Below are 12,997 nucleotides of genomic sequence, written 5' to 3' on the forward strand. Positions count from 1 at the left end.
CACCCTCCCGTGCCACCTTCCCTTGTCACCTTCCCTCTGCCTTCCCTGTGCCCACTGACACCTTCCCGCTGTCTTCCCCTGCCACCTTCCCTCCGTCTTCCCCTGCCACCTTCCCTGTGCCCACTGCCACCTTCCCATGCCACCTTCCTTCTGCCTTCCCCTGCCACCTTCCCTGTGCCCACTGCCACCCTCCCGTGCCACCTTCCCACCGCCTGCTGCCACCTTCCCCTGCCACCTTCCCTCCTCCTGCTCCTGCCACCTTCCCCTGCCACCTTCCCTCCGTACTAATACCCCTTCATCTATCTCTCTTCCACCTTCCCTTTATCTTTTTATCACTCCGTCTCTCTCTCTTCTACACTCCCTCCGTTCTCTACTCTCTCTGCCCGTCTCTTCCAAATTCCCTCCATTTCTCGGTCTCACCTGCTCGTCTCCTTCTGGGGCTGTCCCATTACCTCTGCCAGGCTGACTTGCTCGCTGGCCCGTCTCTCCCCAGTCACTCCCGCCCGCCCTTTCGCAGCGACTCTCGTCCCCCTCCTTCCTTCCTTCCTTCCTTCCTTCCTTCCTTTCCCACCCCCTCGATTTCTCCAGCTCTCTCTTTTCCTCTGCCCCCCCCTTTCCGCTCCGTGCCCCCTGCCCGCCCGCCTAGGGGTTGTGGCCCCCCTCCCCCGGTGTCAGGCTGGCTGCGTGCTGGTTGCTGAAGCGCCAGCGATGGGGGCCAGCCGGGGGGCCCCTCGCCCCCTGCCTGCCCGTGCCCCCCTACGCCCAGGAGATGGGAGTCAAGCAGAACGCCCCTGAAGCCACCGTCCTGCCGGTGCCGGGGGCGCCGGGCGAGAACCTGCGGCGGCTGCGGCTGCGGAAGAGGCTCCTGAAGGCCGAGGGGCGGCTGGCGGGCTGGGGCCTGGCCCTGGCGCTCGGGGGCATCCTGCTCATGGTGCTGCACACGGAGCTGGCCTGGTTCGGGGGCTGCAAGGTAGGAGGGTGCCCCTCAGCCCCGACCCACAACCCCCCCTCCCCCCGCTTCCCCGCCCCCGGCCCTGCCGGTGCCCCTCACTCCTGACCCACAGCCCCCGGCTAGCCCAGCCCTGGGTCCACCCCCCAGCTCTGACGGTGCCCCTCACTCCCGACCCGCAGCCCCCTGCCAGCCCAGCCCCGAGTCCACTCCCCAGGTCTGCCGGTGCCCCTCTCGCCCAACCCGCAGCCCCCTGCTAGCCCAGCCCCGGGTCCACCCCCAGCCCTGCTGGTGCCCCTCACTCCCGACCCGCAGCCCCCTGCCAGCCCAGCCCCGGGTCCACCCCCCAGGTCTGCAGGTGCCCCTCTCGCCCGACCCGCAACCCCATCCCGGAACTAGCTGCCACATGCTGGAATTTGGTGCCTGGTGGCAGCAGCCCTGGGCTGCAGAAACTTAATTATCCAAATCATTTATTTAACCAGCCATCAGCCATGGGCCGTTAGAGGGGTGGGAGTGGGGGTGGGAGTGTCAGAGTGGGGGGCTGGGAGCCAGAACTCCAGGGTTCTATCTCTGGATCTGGGAGGGGAGTGGGTTCTAGTGGAGTTAGAGCAGGGGGAGGGGCGGGGAGCCTGGACTCCTGGGTTCTCATCTCGTCCCTTGTCCTCGAATCCAGGAGTCCTGACTCCCTGCTCTGGAATCTCGGGGGGCGGGGAGGAGGGGGTTGGCTAACTGCTGTGACTCTCCGGCGGCCAGTGGACCCTCCCAGTGATTACACGTGGGCTCAGCCTGGCTCGGTGTCTGGAACGGGCCCCTGGATCCGTTCTGGGCCCTCTCCCAGAACCCTCCCTTCTGTGGGCATGTCTGGGCAGGAACCCGGAGCTGTGCAAAAACAATTTGTGCTGCAGGGGGGCAGGGTGGGGGCTCTCCCCTGGCAGGCAGAGCTGGCCCCAAAGTGCCAGAATGGGGCTGGGGGGGGCGCTTTGCCGCAGGGAGTGCGGTGGGGGATTCAGTGGGGAAACCGAGGCACGAAGCAGCGATCATTTAGATGTCTTTCTGGGCACCAGCTCCCGGTGCAGAGCTTGGTCATCCGGCTCCCGCTCTTGGCACCATCCAGCCCCATTTGCAAGAAGCCGCCAAGACTGGCTGCTCCGATTGTTCCCAACACAATCGCGCCCTTCACCGGGCGGGGGGTGTTGATTCTGGGCCAATGACAGGATAAATATTGATCAGGGCGGTGGAGGTGGCAACTTCTCACATGGAAGGAGATCGATCAATCACTGCACAGGGCATGGGGGAGGGTGATCTGGGGGTTAGAGACGGGGGGCTGGGAGCCAGGACTCCTGGGTTCTCTCCCTGGCTCTGGGAGGGGAGTGGGATTTGTGGCTAGAGCAGGGGGCTGGGAGTCCGGACTCCTGGGTTCTATCAGGGCTGGACGCTGGGTTCCCTGCACCCGCCTCTCTCAGAGCGGCCTGGCCCGCGCCCTGCCCCCTTCTCCATGGCGAATTCCCACCTTCCTCCCGGCCTCGCTCCAAACCTTCCACCTGCCCCAGCAGCGCCGTGTTTGCTCAGGGTGGGGCTGCGATCTGGGCTGGGCTGGAGGCAGTCACTTGCCGTCTGCCAGCAGAGCCGGGGGAGGCGGGGGGACTAGGCGGGGGGGAGGGGACGATCCCCACCCCGCTCCCCCTTGGGGCCTGGCTGTGGTATCGGCCTTGGCTGGCGGCCGCTTTCCTGGGTCAATTACAAAAGACAATGAGAGTTTGCAGTGAGAGCTTCAGGGCACGGGGGTCAAACACCCCAGAGCCACCCACCTGGGCTGGGGCGGGAATGGGGCTCGGGGCCTCTCCCCTCTAGGGGCCCCCATCCGGCCCCAGGGCAGAGACTGGCTGGCTTAGGGGGCTGGGGAATGGGGCACGGGACGTTTCCCCTCTAGGGAGCGCTGGCCCCCCATCCAGCCCCAGGGCAGGGCCTGGCTGGCTCAGGGGGTTTCACCCCCCTTTTCTCTCCCCCCCTCAGTGGTTTGCGTATCTGTTCCTGGTGAAATGCCTCCTCTCGCTCTCCACCGCCGCCCTGCTGGGCCTCATCCTCGCCTTCCACGTCAAGGAGATCCAGGTAAGGCCCCTCCCCGCAAATGTCGGCCAGCCCAGGGTCCTACGAACCTCCCCCCCCGCCCGCCCACCGCCAGGCTTGCCCCTGATTCCCCCCACCCCCGAGAAGGCTCCTCTGCAGTGGGTGGGGTGGGGGTACATTTGGGGTTCCCCTGTTTGGGACTGAAGCTCCCCCCAGCTGCTCTGGCCACCTCCTTATCAGCTCTTCCCAAGTCAAATTGGATCCCGGGAGTCCTGGCTCTGCCCCCCACCCCCCCACGCATACACTCTAACCACTAGACCCCACTCCCCTCCCAGAGCCAGGGAAAGAACCCAGGAGTCCTGGTTCCCAGGCCCCTCCCTGCACTCTAACCACTAGACCCCCACTCCCCTCCCAGAAGCTGGGAAAGAACCCAGGAGTCCTGGCTCCCAGCCCCCCACTCCAACTCCCCAAACCGGTGACAGAAAACGCACATTGACTAAATTTTTCCGTCTTCGGTTGGGGGCAGATTCCATCTAATCTCCCCAGATCAGGCTGAGTCTGGGCTTTTCTAGCTGCTGGTGGGTGACAGGGGGTTGTGGGTTGGGTGTTCATGTCCCCGCTGCACGCACACATACACACTCTCTCTCTCACACACGCATACAGAGAGACACACACACACACAAAGACAAACACACACAGACGCACACAGAGACAGACACAGAGACCCACACACAGAGATACACAGACACACACACAGAGACACACACAGAGATACACATACACACATATAGACACACAGAGATGCACACAGAGACACACACCCGCACACAGACACACACACAGATACACAGACGCACACAGGCACACACACCCGCACACAGACTCACACACACAGATACACAGACGCACACAGGGACACACACCCGCACACAGACTCACACACACAGACGCACACAGACACACACGCGGTGTTGGTGTCACAGCCGGGCGGGCTCATGGCCCGCGGGGCGGAAATGGGAGGCTGATCTTGCGCGGGTGGAAGTTTCCCGCCCCAGGTTCTTGGGGCGGGTGAGCGAAGGGATCCCGGCTGTGAGTCACCCGCACACGCCTCTTGGCCCAGACAGACAGACACGCGCACACACACACGGAGCAGGGCTCAGCCCCCCAAGCAATGGGTTACCCACCCCCACCCACACACCCACGCCCCGGTCCAGCCACTCCCGGGCCCCTCTAGGGGGAGAGTAGCTCTGGGTCTCCCTGCCTCTGCCCTGATGGCCCCTTGTGGGGCAGGGCAGTGGGGGGCCGTGCCTGGCCCCTACCTGCAGCAGCTGGTGGTGGGGCTGAGCTCCCCACAGCCCCCCAGGGGCCGGGGGTGGCGGCGGGGGGGTTGCTTCATTGAACTGAGGATCCTCCCCTAGGCAGGGGCAAATCCCAGAGAGGGAAAGAAAGATGGAGAAAGTGAAAACGAAAGAGAGAAATCGGGACAGAGAGAGAGGGGTGAAGTCAGGACTCCTGGGTTCTCTCCCCGGCTCCGGGAGGGGAGTGGGGTCTGGTGGGTTAGAGCCAGGGGGCTGGGAGCCCGGACTCCTGGGTTCCATGCGCTCCCCCCCGTCTCTCCCCCCACAGCTCTTCATGCTGGACAACTCGCTCCAAGACTGGCGCATCGCGGTGAGCGGCCCCAAGCTGGGCCTGATCCTGCTGGAGCTGCTGGTCTGCTCCCTGCACCCCTTCCCTGCCGGCGACCCCCCCTGCCTGGCCCCCGACCTGGGCCCCCCGCCGCCCTTCCTGCCGGGGGCCGAGGTGCCCCTGTCGCTGCTGATGTTCCTGCGGCTGTACCTGGTGCCGCGGGCCGCCCTGCTGCAGAGCCGGGTGCTGGGGGACGCCTCGTACCGGACCATCGGCTCCCTCAACCAGATCCGCTTCCAGCACCCCTTCGTCCTGCGGCTGCTGGTCAACGGCCAGCCGGGCCGGGTGCTGCTGGTGCTCACCCTGGGGCTCTGGCTCACCGCCTCCTGGGTGCTGTCCGTCTGCGAGAGGTGCGGGCCGGGCGCGGGGCAGCCCCGGGGCAGGCTGGGACAGCGGCCCACTCCGCGGCTCAAGTGGACGGTGGGAAAGTGGTCCAGGGGCCCGAAGCGCATCGTGGGAAAGTGGCCAACTTGGGGCCCAAGTGCACCATGGGAAAGCAGGTTAATTTAGGCCCAGGTGCATCATGGGAAAGCATCCATTGGGCCAAGGTGCATCATGGGAAAGTGTCCAAAGGCCCAAGGGCATCGTAGGGAAGCGGGCTACTTAAGGCCAGGTGCATCATGGGAAAGCGGCCGAAGGCCCAGCTGCATGGTGGGAAAGCTGGCAATTTACGGCGAAAGAGCAGCATGGAAAAGGGGCCAAGCGGCCAGGTGCATTGTGGGTTGTGGGACTGCCGCTGTAGGCCCAAGGGCATGCTGGGAAAGCCGCCAGGCAGAAGGCCCAGGGGCATTGTGGGGGCAGGGGAGGGGGCAGGGCAGGCTCAGTGCGGGGGTCTCTGACGCTGTCTCTGTGCCCCCCGCGCCGTAGGGAGAACGGAGCAGGGCACCTGGAGGGGACGCTGTGGGTGATCCCCATCACCTTCCTCACCATCGGCTACGGGGACGTGGTGCCAGTGACGGTGTGCGGCCGGATGGTCTGTCTGTGCACCGGCATCATGGTAAGGGCCCTGACCCCCAGCACCGCGCCCCCTAGTGCCACCCTGTGGGGCCAGTCCCCCGTTCCCGCTCCCCTGCAGCACAGTGCCCCCTGGGGCTGCCATGGGGCCAGCCCCCCCTGCAGCACAGCACCCCCTAGTGCCACCCTGGGGCCAGCCCCCGTTCCCGCAGCACAGCGCCCCCTAGTGCCACCCTGGGGCCAGCCCCCGTTCCCGCCCCCCCCCGCAGCACAGCGCCCCCTAGTGCCACCCTGGGGCCAGCCCCCGTTCCCGCCCCCCTGCAGCACAGCGCCCCCTCGTGCTGCCATGGGGCCAGCCGCTCCCCCGCAACACAGCGCCCACTAGTGCCACCCTGGTGCCAGCCCCCGTTCCCGCCCCCCCCCGCAGCACAGCGCCGCCTAGTGCCACCCTGGGGCCAGCCCCTCCCCCCCACAGCACAGCGCCCCCTAAGGCTGCCATGGGGCCAGCCCCTCCCCCGCAACACAGTACCCCCTAGTGCTGTCATGGGGCCACCCCCCACAGCACAGCGCCCCCTAGTGCTTCCCTGGGGCCAGCCCCCCCTGCAGCACAGCGCCCCCTAGTGCCACCCTGGGGCCAGCCCCCGTTCCCGACCCCCCCCCCGCAGCACAGCGCCCCCTAGTGCCACCCTGGGGCCAGCCCCTCCCCCCCACAGCACAGCGCCCCCTAAGGCTGCCATGGGGCCAGCCCCTCCCCCGCAACACAGTACCCCCTAGTGCTGTCATGGGGCCACCCCCCACAGCACAGCGCCCCCTAGTGCCACCCTGGGGCCAGCCCCCGTTCCCGACCCCCCCCCCCCGCAGCACAGCGCCCCCTAATGCTGCCATGGGGCCAGCCCCTCCCCCCGCAGCACAGCGCCCCCTAGTGCCACCCTGGGGCACTGCCTGGCTAATCACATCCCCCGTCTCTGCCGCAGGGCGTTGGCTGCACGGCGCTGCTGGTGGCCGTGGCAGCCGACAAACTGGAGTTCAGCCGGGCGGAGAGACACGTTCACAACTTCATGCTGGACACACAGTGCACCAAAGAGGTGGGGCAGAACCCAGGCATCCGGGCTCCCAGCCTCTAACCACCAGACCCCACTGCTCTCCCAGAGCTGGGATAGAACCCAGGGGTCCGGGCTCCCAGCCCCGCCCCCGCTCTGACCTGGCTGTTTTACAAACGTCCTTCTGCGGACGGGGATGGGAAACGCTCCCGGCTTTCTGGGCTGACCCGGTGCCTGCTGGGGGGGAGGGGGCAGGGCCCCCCGTGCCATCCCGCCCCACAGCCAGGCCCTGACCCCCCCGCCCCCCGGCATGGTAGGCCTTGGCTGGGCCCCCGTGGGCTGGTTGGCCTGCACAGGCTAAGTTGACACAGGGGCATTGTGAGAAAGTGGCCAAGCCCTGGAAATCCAGGTGCATTGTGGGACAGGGGAAAAGTAAGACCCAGTGCATTGTGGGAAAGTACCCATTCTCCAAGATCCAGGTGCATTGTGGGATGGGGAAATATTAAGGCTCCAGGTGTATTGAAGTGGCCAAGCCCCAGAGATTCAGGTGCATTGTGGGACAAGGGACTAGTAACACCTGGTGCATTGTGGGAAAGTACCCATCCTCCAAGATCCAGGTGCATTGTGGGATGGGGGAATACTAAGGCCCCAGGTGCATGGTGGGAAAGTGCCCAACCCTGTAGCCCAGGGGCATTGTGGGAAGCATAGGGAGGAACCTCAGAGTCCAGGTGCTTTGTGCCCCTCCCCATCCCACCCTAAGAGCCCAGCCCATGGGCCCCACGTTGGGGCAGGGCCCAGCTGCCTCGGTGCATTGTGGGAAGGACCCTGACTGGTCTCCGTCCCCCCCAGATGAAGAACTCGGCTGCGAACGTCCTGCAGGCGGCTTGGCTCTTCCACAAGCACAGCAGGGCCAGGGCCGGGCGCCGGGCCCGGACACATCACAGGCGCTTGCTGGCGGCCATCCACAGGTGAGCGACAGCGCCCGGACGCCTGGGTCCGCTCCTGGCCTCTGGAGGGTGGGGGTGGTGGGATCTAGTGGTTAGAGCACAGGGCTGGGAGCCAGGACTCCTGGGTTCTCTCCCCAGGGGAGGGGGGAGCCCAGGGGTGGGCTGGCAGGGGGCTGGGGGTCGGGAGCGAGGGGCCCCGGCTGAGCTCGTTCTCCGGTTCTGCAGGTTCCGGGAGGTCCGGGTTCGGCACCGGAAGCTCCGAGACCAGGTTAACGCCTTGGTGGACGTGTCGCAGGTGAGTCTTGGCTGCATGTCCCAGCGGAGGGGAGTCTTTGATCTGGGGATTGCTCAAACCCCAGGCCCCAGCCTGGCTTCCCCCTCCCAGGGGCCCTAAGTAACCCAGCGCCACACAGCCCCCTGCTCGGGGACAATAAGGTAGAAACTGTAGGGACTGAGCCAGGATGGGGGGCTGGGAGCCAGGACTCCTGGGTTCTCTCCCTGGCTCTGGGAGGAGAGTGGGGTTCAGTGGGTTAGAGCAGGGGGCGAGGGGACTGGGGGCTAGGACTCCTGGGTTCTCTCCCTGGCTGTGGGGGAGGGGGGAGTGGGGTCCAGTGGGTTAGAGCGGCTGCGGGGTGGGGGGGACTGGGAACCAGAGCTCCTGGGTTCTCTCCCCGGCTCTGGGGGGGAGTGGGGTCCAGTGGGTTAGAGCCAGGGCACTGGGGGTCGGGAGTGAGGGGCACCGGCTGAGCGGGCTGTGGGGCGCTGCTGCCCTCCAGGGGCTACACGTCCTCCCCCCGCCCGAGGCTCACCCTCAGGAGGGGTGTCTGACCCTTGGCCGCTCTCCCACGATGCCCCGGGGTTTTGTCCGCTCCCCCCCAGGTGCAGACGATTCTCTGCGACCTCAGCACCGGGCTCAGCACCTCCCAGCGCGGCCTGGAGAAGCGAATCGACGCCCTGGACCAGAAGCTGGACGCGCTGACGCGGCTGGTGACGGCCGCCCTGGAGGACAGACAACCGCAGGAGCCGTGGCTGCTCCAGCCCCAGGACACCCAGACAGGTGGGCCCCGTGCCCCCCACTCCCGACCTGCAGCCCCCTCCCAGCCCAGCCCTGGGCTCCCCCCACGCACCAGCCCTGCCAGTGCCCCCCACTCCCGACCCGCAGCCCCTGCCAGCCCCCCCAGCCCTGCCGGAGCCCCTCACTCCCGACCCGCAACCCCCTGCCAGCCCAGCCCTGGGCTCCCCCCTCCCACACCAGCCCTGCCAGTGCCCCCCACTCCTGACCCACAGCCCCCTGCCAGCCCAGCCCTGGGCTCCCCCCACACCAGGTCTGCCTGTGAATTCACAAGCCCCCCTTTTCCTCCACACCCCTTAGTGCGTGTGTGGGGGGAGGGCGGGGCTGGGGTGTGAAATGTAAATGGCCGGGACCCTCGTTTTGGTTCCCTCTGGGGCGAGTTTAACCTCTGGCTCCGTTTCTCTCTGCTCCGCAGGCCGGTGAGGAGGGGTTGTCCCGGCGTTGGAGCCCAGACCCTGGTCCAGCGGGCGCCTGCCCCATAGAGGCCTGCAGGGACTCAGCCCTGTGTACCCTGAGTAGGACTGAAGGAGACACCACTTGGGGGGCTGGGAATGGGTGGACAACAGCGCTACCTGGTGGCCGCAGCCCGGAACCGCGGTTCCGAAGTGCAAGAGGGTTACACACCCGCAGGGGGGCTGTCAGCTCTGCGACGTGCCGGGGGGTGAAACACGGTGGACACACGCTGTACTGGGGGGGATCCCCACTGGGGAATGATCCATGCAGGGGCCCACGCTTTGCGGCAGGACACCCCAGCTGTGAGCGGGCGTGCGAAGACCCAGGCTGCAGAAGATGGCAAGGCACGTGCTTCGCACCAGTAGATGTGATTGTGAACAGGCGTGCGAGGGCCCCAGGATGTGAGTCAGGGAAGACACACGCTTTGCACAAGGGGCTCTGGGATTGTGAAGGCTCCAGGGCGTGAGACACGGCAAGCCCACACTGTGCACAAGGGTGAGCAGTGAATGTGAGCTGTTGTGCAAAAGAGCCAAGCTGTGAAACACGCTCAGCCTGTGCTTTGCCCCAGGGGCACCGTGATTGTGAACAGGCATGTGAGGGTTGCTGGCTGCGAAACACGGCAGATGCATGTTTTGCACCAGGGGCTTTGGTATGCAAGGGACCCAGTGTGCGAGACTTGGAAAGCACCTGCTTTGCACAAGAGGCTTTGGGATTGTGAGCAGCCGTGCGATCCCCTAGAAACGTGAAACACAGAGCACATGGAAGTCGTAACAGGTGGTGGCCCAGTGTGCAGGGGGGCTGAGTGTGAAAGACAGCAGGTCCCCTCTTTAGACAAGACTGTGCACGCTCACACCAGGTGCCCAGGAGGCAGACCACAGAGGGCACAACCCTCAACCGGGGCAAATGGCTGTACGTACAGCACCAGGCACGCCCAAGGCCAGTTCTTGTTGCTGACCAGCCTGGAGCACCATGAAATACCCAGGCTGGAACGGCCCCTTGACATTGGGGTTTAATGTGGGGGACGCCGGTGCCTTGCACATTTCAGCCAAGAGACAAACCCGGGGCCTCGGCCCATTGTGGGCACTAGAGCCCTCCTGGTTCCCCCTCCTGCCCCAGACTGAGGGCACGAACCCAGGCGTCCTGGCCAAACCCAGCTCCCGTGATTCCCTAAACTCCCCGCTGCAGTTGCAGTTCTCCCTCACGCGCTGTCCTAAAACCCCAGAGGTGGCTGCATCATCACCGAGGGGTCCCTGTGTAAACAGCCCCTGCCCCCACCCCAGAGGTGGCCACATCTCAGCACCGGGCAAGGGGTGCCTGTCTAGCCATTTGGGCTCAGGGTCAGGAACATCTCAGGCAAGTGGGGGGGGGGGGGCAGGAACTGGAATCCCCTAAATTAACAGGGGGTCCCCATGACATGACAGTCCCAGCGGGGTTAGATGCAGGGTGTGAATTACCCTGCAGAGGTGGCGGGAGGAGTTTCACGGCCATCAGCTCTTCGGGGCAGGGACCAGCTTTGGGGTTGCGGTTTGTCCAGTGCCTGGCGTCTGGGGGTGGCGGGCTGGGGCTGGGGCCCGGGGGTGATGGAGGCCCAGCCATGGTGCCGTACAGCGCCTGGCGCGCTGGCTCACGGCAGTCTGATGGTCACAGACACAGCTGCTGCATTGGAAATAAAAGCCGTCTGCCCACCTGCCTGCCTCGGCCTCTCTTCCTTCTGAGCTCGGCTGCCCTGGGTCCAAAAATCCCTGCCCCCCCCCCCCCCCCAGCTGTCCCCTTCCCCACACCACCCCGCATCACAGGGCTCCACAGCCCCTTCCATCACCCTGACAACCTGCCAGCCCTGGATAAACCCCAACCCCGGCCACTAGGACCCTTCATTTTCAGCTCCCCCTCCGCCACACCCCCATTGTTCCCTTGCATCCCGCCCCCCACTATGTCAGCTCCCCTCCCCATTCACAGCCCCCATCTCCTTTCACTTACATCTTGCCAAGGCCCCCCTCAATCCCAGGGACACCCCCTTTTCTACTCCTGCTGCCCTGTTTCCTTCCCCCAGCCCTAGGCTCTCCCGGACACCTGGGTCCGTTCCTCGCTTGGCAGAGCTTGGCCTGGACCCCGGAAAGAGAAGGGAGGAATGCGCGGAGGGTGTGGGGGGGTTGCTAGAAAAGATGGGGGGCTGGCTGGGGGACCAGCTTAGGGAGTCTGAGAAGCCCCTCAACCCTCCTGCTTCCACAGTTTCGGCATGGGTGGGGGGGGCGCCCCGAGAAATCGCCAGTGCCCCCACGCCAGGTCCCAGAGCCCCCCAGGGGTGGGGGAGAAAAGGTCATGACAGCTGCTCCGCTTTAGCTCTTTAATTAGGAACAATCTAATTAGAACAAGAATCAGGTCACTCAGAGCCAGCCAGGCCCAGGATGGGGGCCGGCACCCCCTAGAGCGGAGAGGCCCCGTGCCCCATTCCCCGCCCCCCTGAGCCAGCCGGTCTCTGCCCTGGGGCCGGATAGGAGCTGGTGCCCCCTAGAGGCACAGACCCCGTTTGCCCCGCTCAGGCTGGGGAGAGGAAGCTGTCCAGGCTGTAGACGCCCAGGCTAGGCGGCTGGTTGCGGATCCGGTGCCAGAGGTAGTGGGGCAGGCGCCGGAAGCCCGCCCCACAGGGGCAGCGGAAGCAGGGGGCGCCGGGGTGCCGCCCCCCATGGCGGCCCAGCGCCCGGCGCCCCTTCAGCACCTCCCCGCAGGCGGCGCAGAGGAAGGCGGCGCCCTCCAGCTGCCGGAGCTGGTGCCGCAGGAGGTGGAGGAGGCCCCGGAAGGGCCGGCCGCAGCCGCAGCGCTGGCGCCCCGGCCCCCGGCGGTGGGAGCGGAGCTGGGCCGCCCGGCCGTAGCGCACCCCGCAGTCCGGGCACCAGAAGCGCCAGCACCCGCGCGTGTCCGAGGAGCGCTCAGGCCCCCCGGAGCCAGGCTGGCCGGCCACCACCTCCTCCCGCCCGCCGGTGTCCGCCTCCAGCTCCACCACGATGAAGTCATCCCCGGCTTGTGGTGCCACGGCCCCCGGCCAGGGCTCGGCTGCCAGGCCACTGCCTGGCGCATACTCCAGCTCCAGCACCTGGGGCAGCTCGCCGGGGTGGGTGGGCACCAGGTGGAGGAGCAAGGGGGCCCGCGGAGAGGGGGGAAGTTTGAGCGGGCCTGGGGGGCGGCACTGTTGGTTGAGCGGCGGGAGGTAGCCCGTGAGCTGGAAAGCCGTGGGCTGAGCGTCTCCGGCCTCGTCGGGAAGCTCCCCCACCATCTGGCTGCCCCACGGGACGAGCCCCTGGGGGTCAGGGAGCAACGGGACCAGGCGGAGGGTCACCGCATCCACCGCCGTGCTGAGGCAGGGCTCGGCTTCCAGGAACAACGAGGGCGGGAGCTCCTCGGCCCGCAGAGGCATGGGGTGGAGGGGACTCACGCCAACTTGGCTTTCCAATATGGCCGCCGGCTCCTCAGCTCCCATCACCACCGTCCGGAAAGAGTGGAGAGGGCTGGCGCCCACCAGGCTAGCCAAGATGGCCGCCTCCTCCTTGAGGTGCGCCGGTGGCGGGGGACTCCCACCAACCAGGCTCTCTAAGATGGCCGCTTGCTCCTCGGTATTGATGACCAGCGTCCTGAGAGGGCTCCCGTCAATCTGGCCATCCAAGATGGCTGCCTGCTCCTCAGTATTGATGACCAGTGTCCTGAGAGCGCTCCCGCCAACCTGGCTGTCCAAGATGGCCGCCTGAAACGCGCTCCCGCCAACCTGGCCATTCATTGGCTGCGGAGGAGTCATGACAACCTTGCCATCCAAGATGGTCGCCCGCCCCTCGTCCTC

At 66.4% G+C, this 12,997-nt stretch overlaps 1 protein-coding gene across 1 annotated transcript; it reads left to right on the plus strand.

Moving 5' to 3' along the window:
* The first annotated feature begins 769 nt into the window (after window positions 1-769).
* KCNN4 (potassium calcium-activated channel subfamily N member 4) lies at window positions 770-10,630 on the plus strand. Its single transcript, XM_074938309.1, has 9 exons — window positions 770-970; window positions 2,963-3,058; window positions 4,643-5,052; window positions 5,570-5,699; window positions 6,631-6,741; window positions 7,546-7,664; window positions 7,869-7,938; window positions 8,523-8,700; window positions 9,131-10,630. Exons 1-9 carry the CDS (start codon window positions 770-772, stop codon window positions 9,136-9,138), a joined length of 1,323 nt encoding a protein of 440 aa, XP_074794410.1. The 3' UTR covers window positions 9,139-10,630.
* The last annotated feature ends 2,367 nt before the right edge of the window (window positions 10,631-12,997 follow it).

This window comes from Natator depressus, chromosome 24, assembly GCF_965152275.1.
Source record: "Natator depressus isolate rNatDep1 chromosome 24, rNatDep2.hap1, whole genome shotgun sequence".
Lineage (NCBI taxonomy): Eukaryota > Metazoa > Chordata > Testudines > Cheloniidae > Natator > Natator depressus.

Bases quoted from the DNA above. Each gene is read 5' to 3' on its own strand.
- KCNN4 (XM_074938309.1), top strand. From the start codon at position 770: ATGGGAGTCAAGCAGAACGCCCCTGAAGCCACCGTCCTGCCGGTGCCG. The intron at 971-2,962 runs GTAGGAGGGTGC...TCCCCCCCTCAG, and splicing joins CCTGGTTCGGGGGCTGCAAG to TGGTTTGCGTATCTGTTCCT. The intron at 5,053-5,569 runs GTGCGGGCCGGG...CCCGCGCCGTAG, and splicing joins GTGCTGTCCGTCTGCGAGAG to GGAGAACGGAGCAGGGCACC.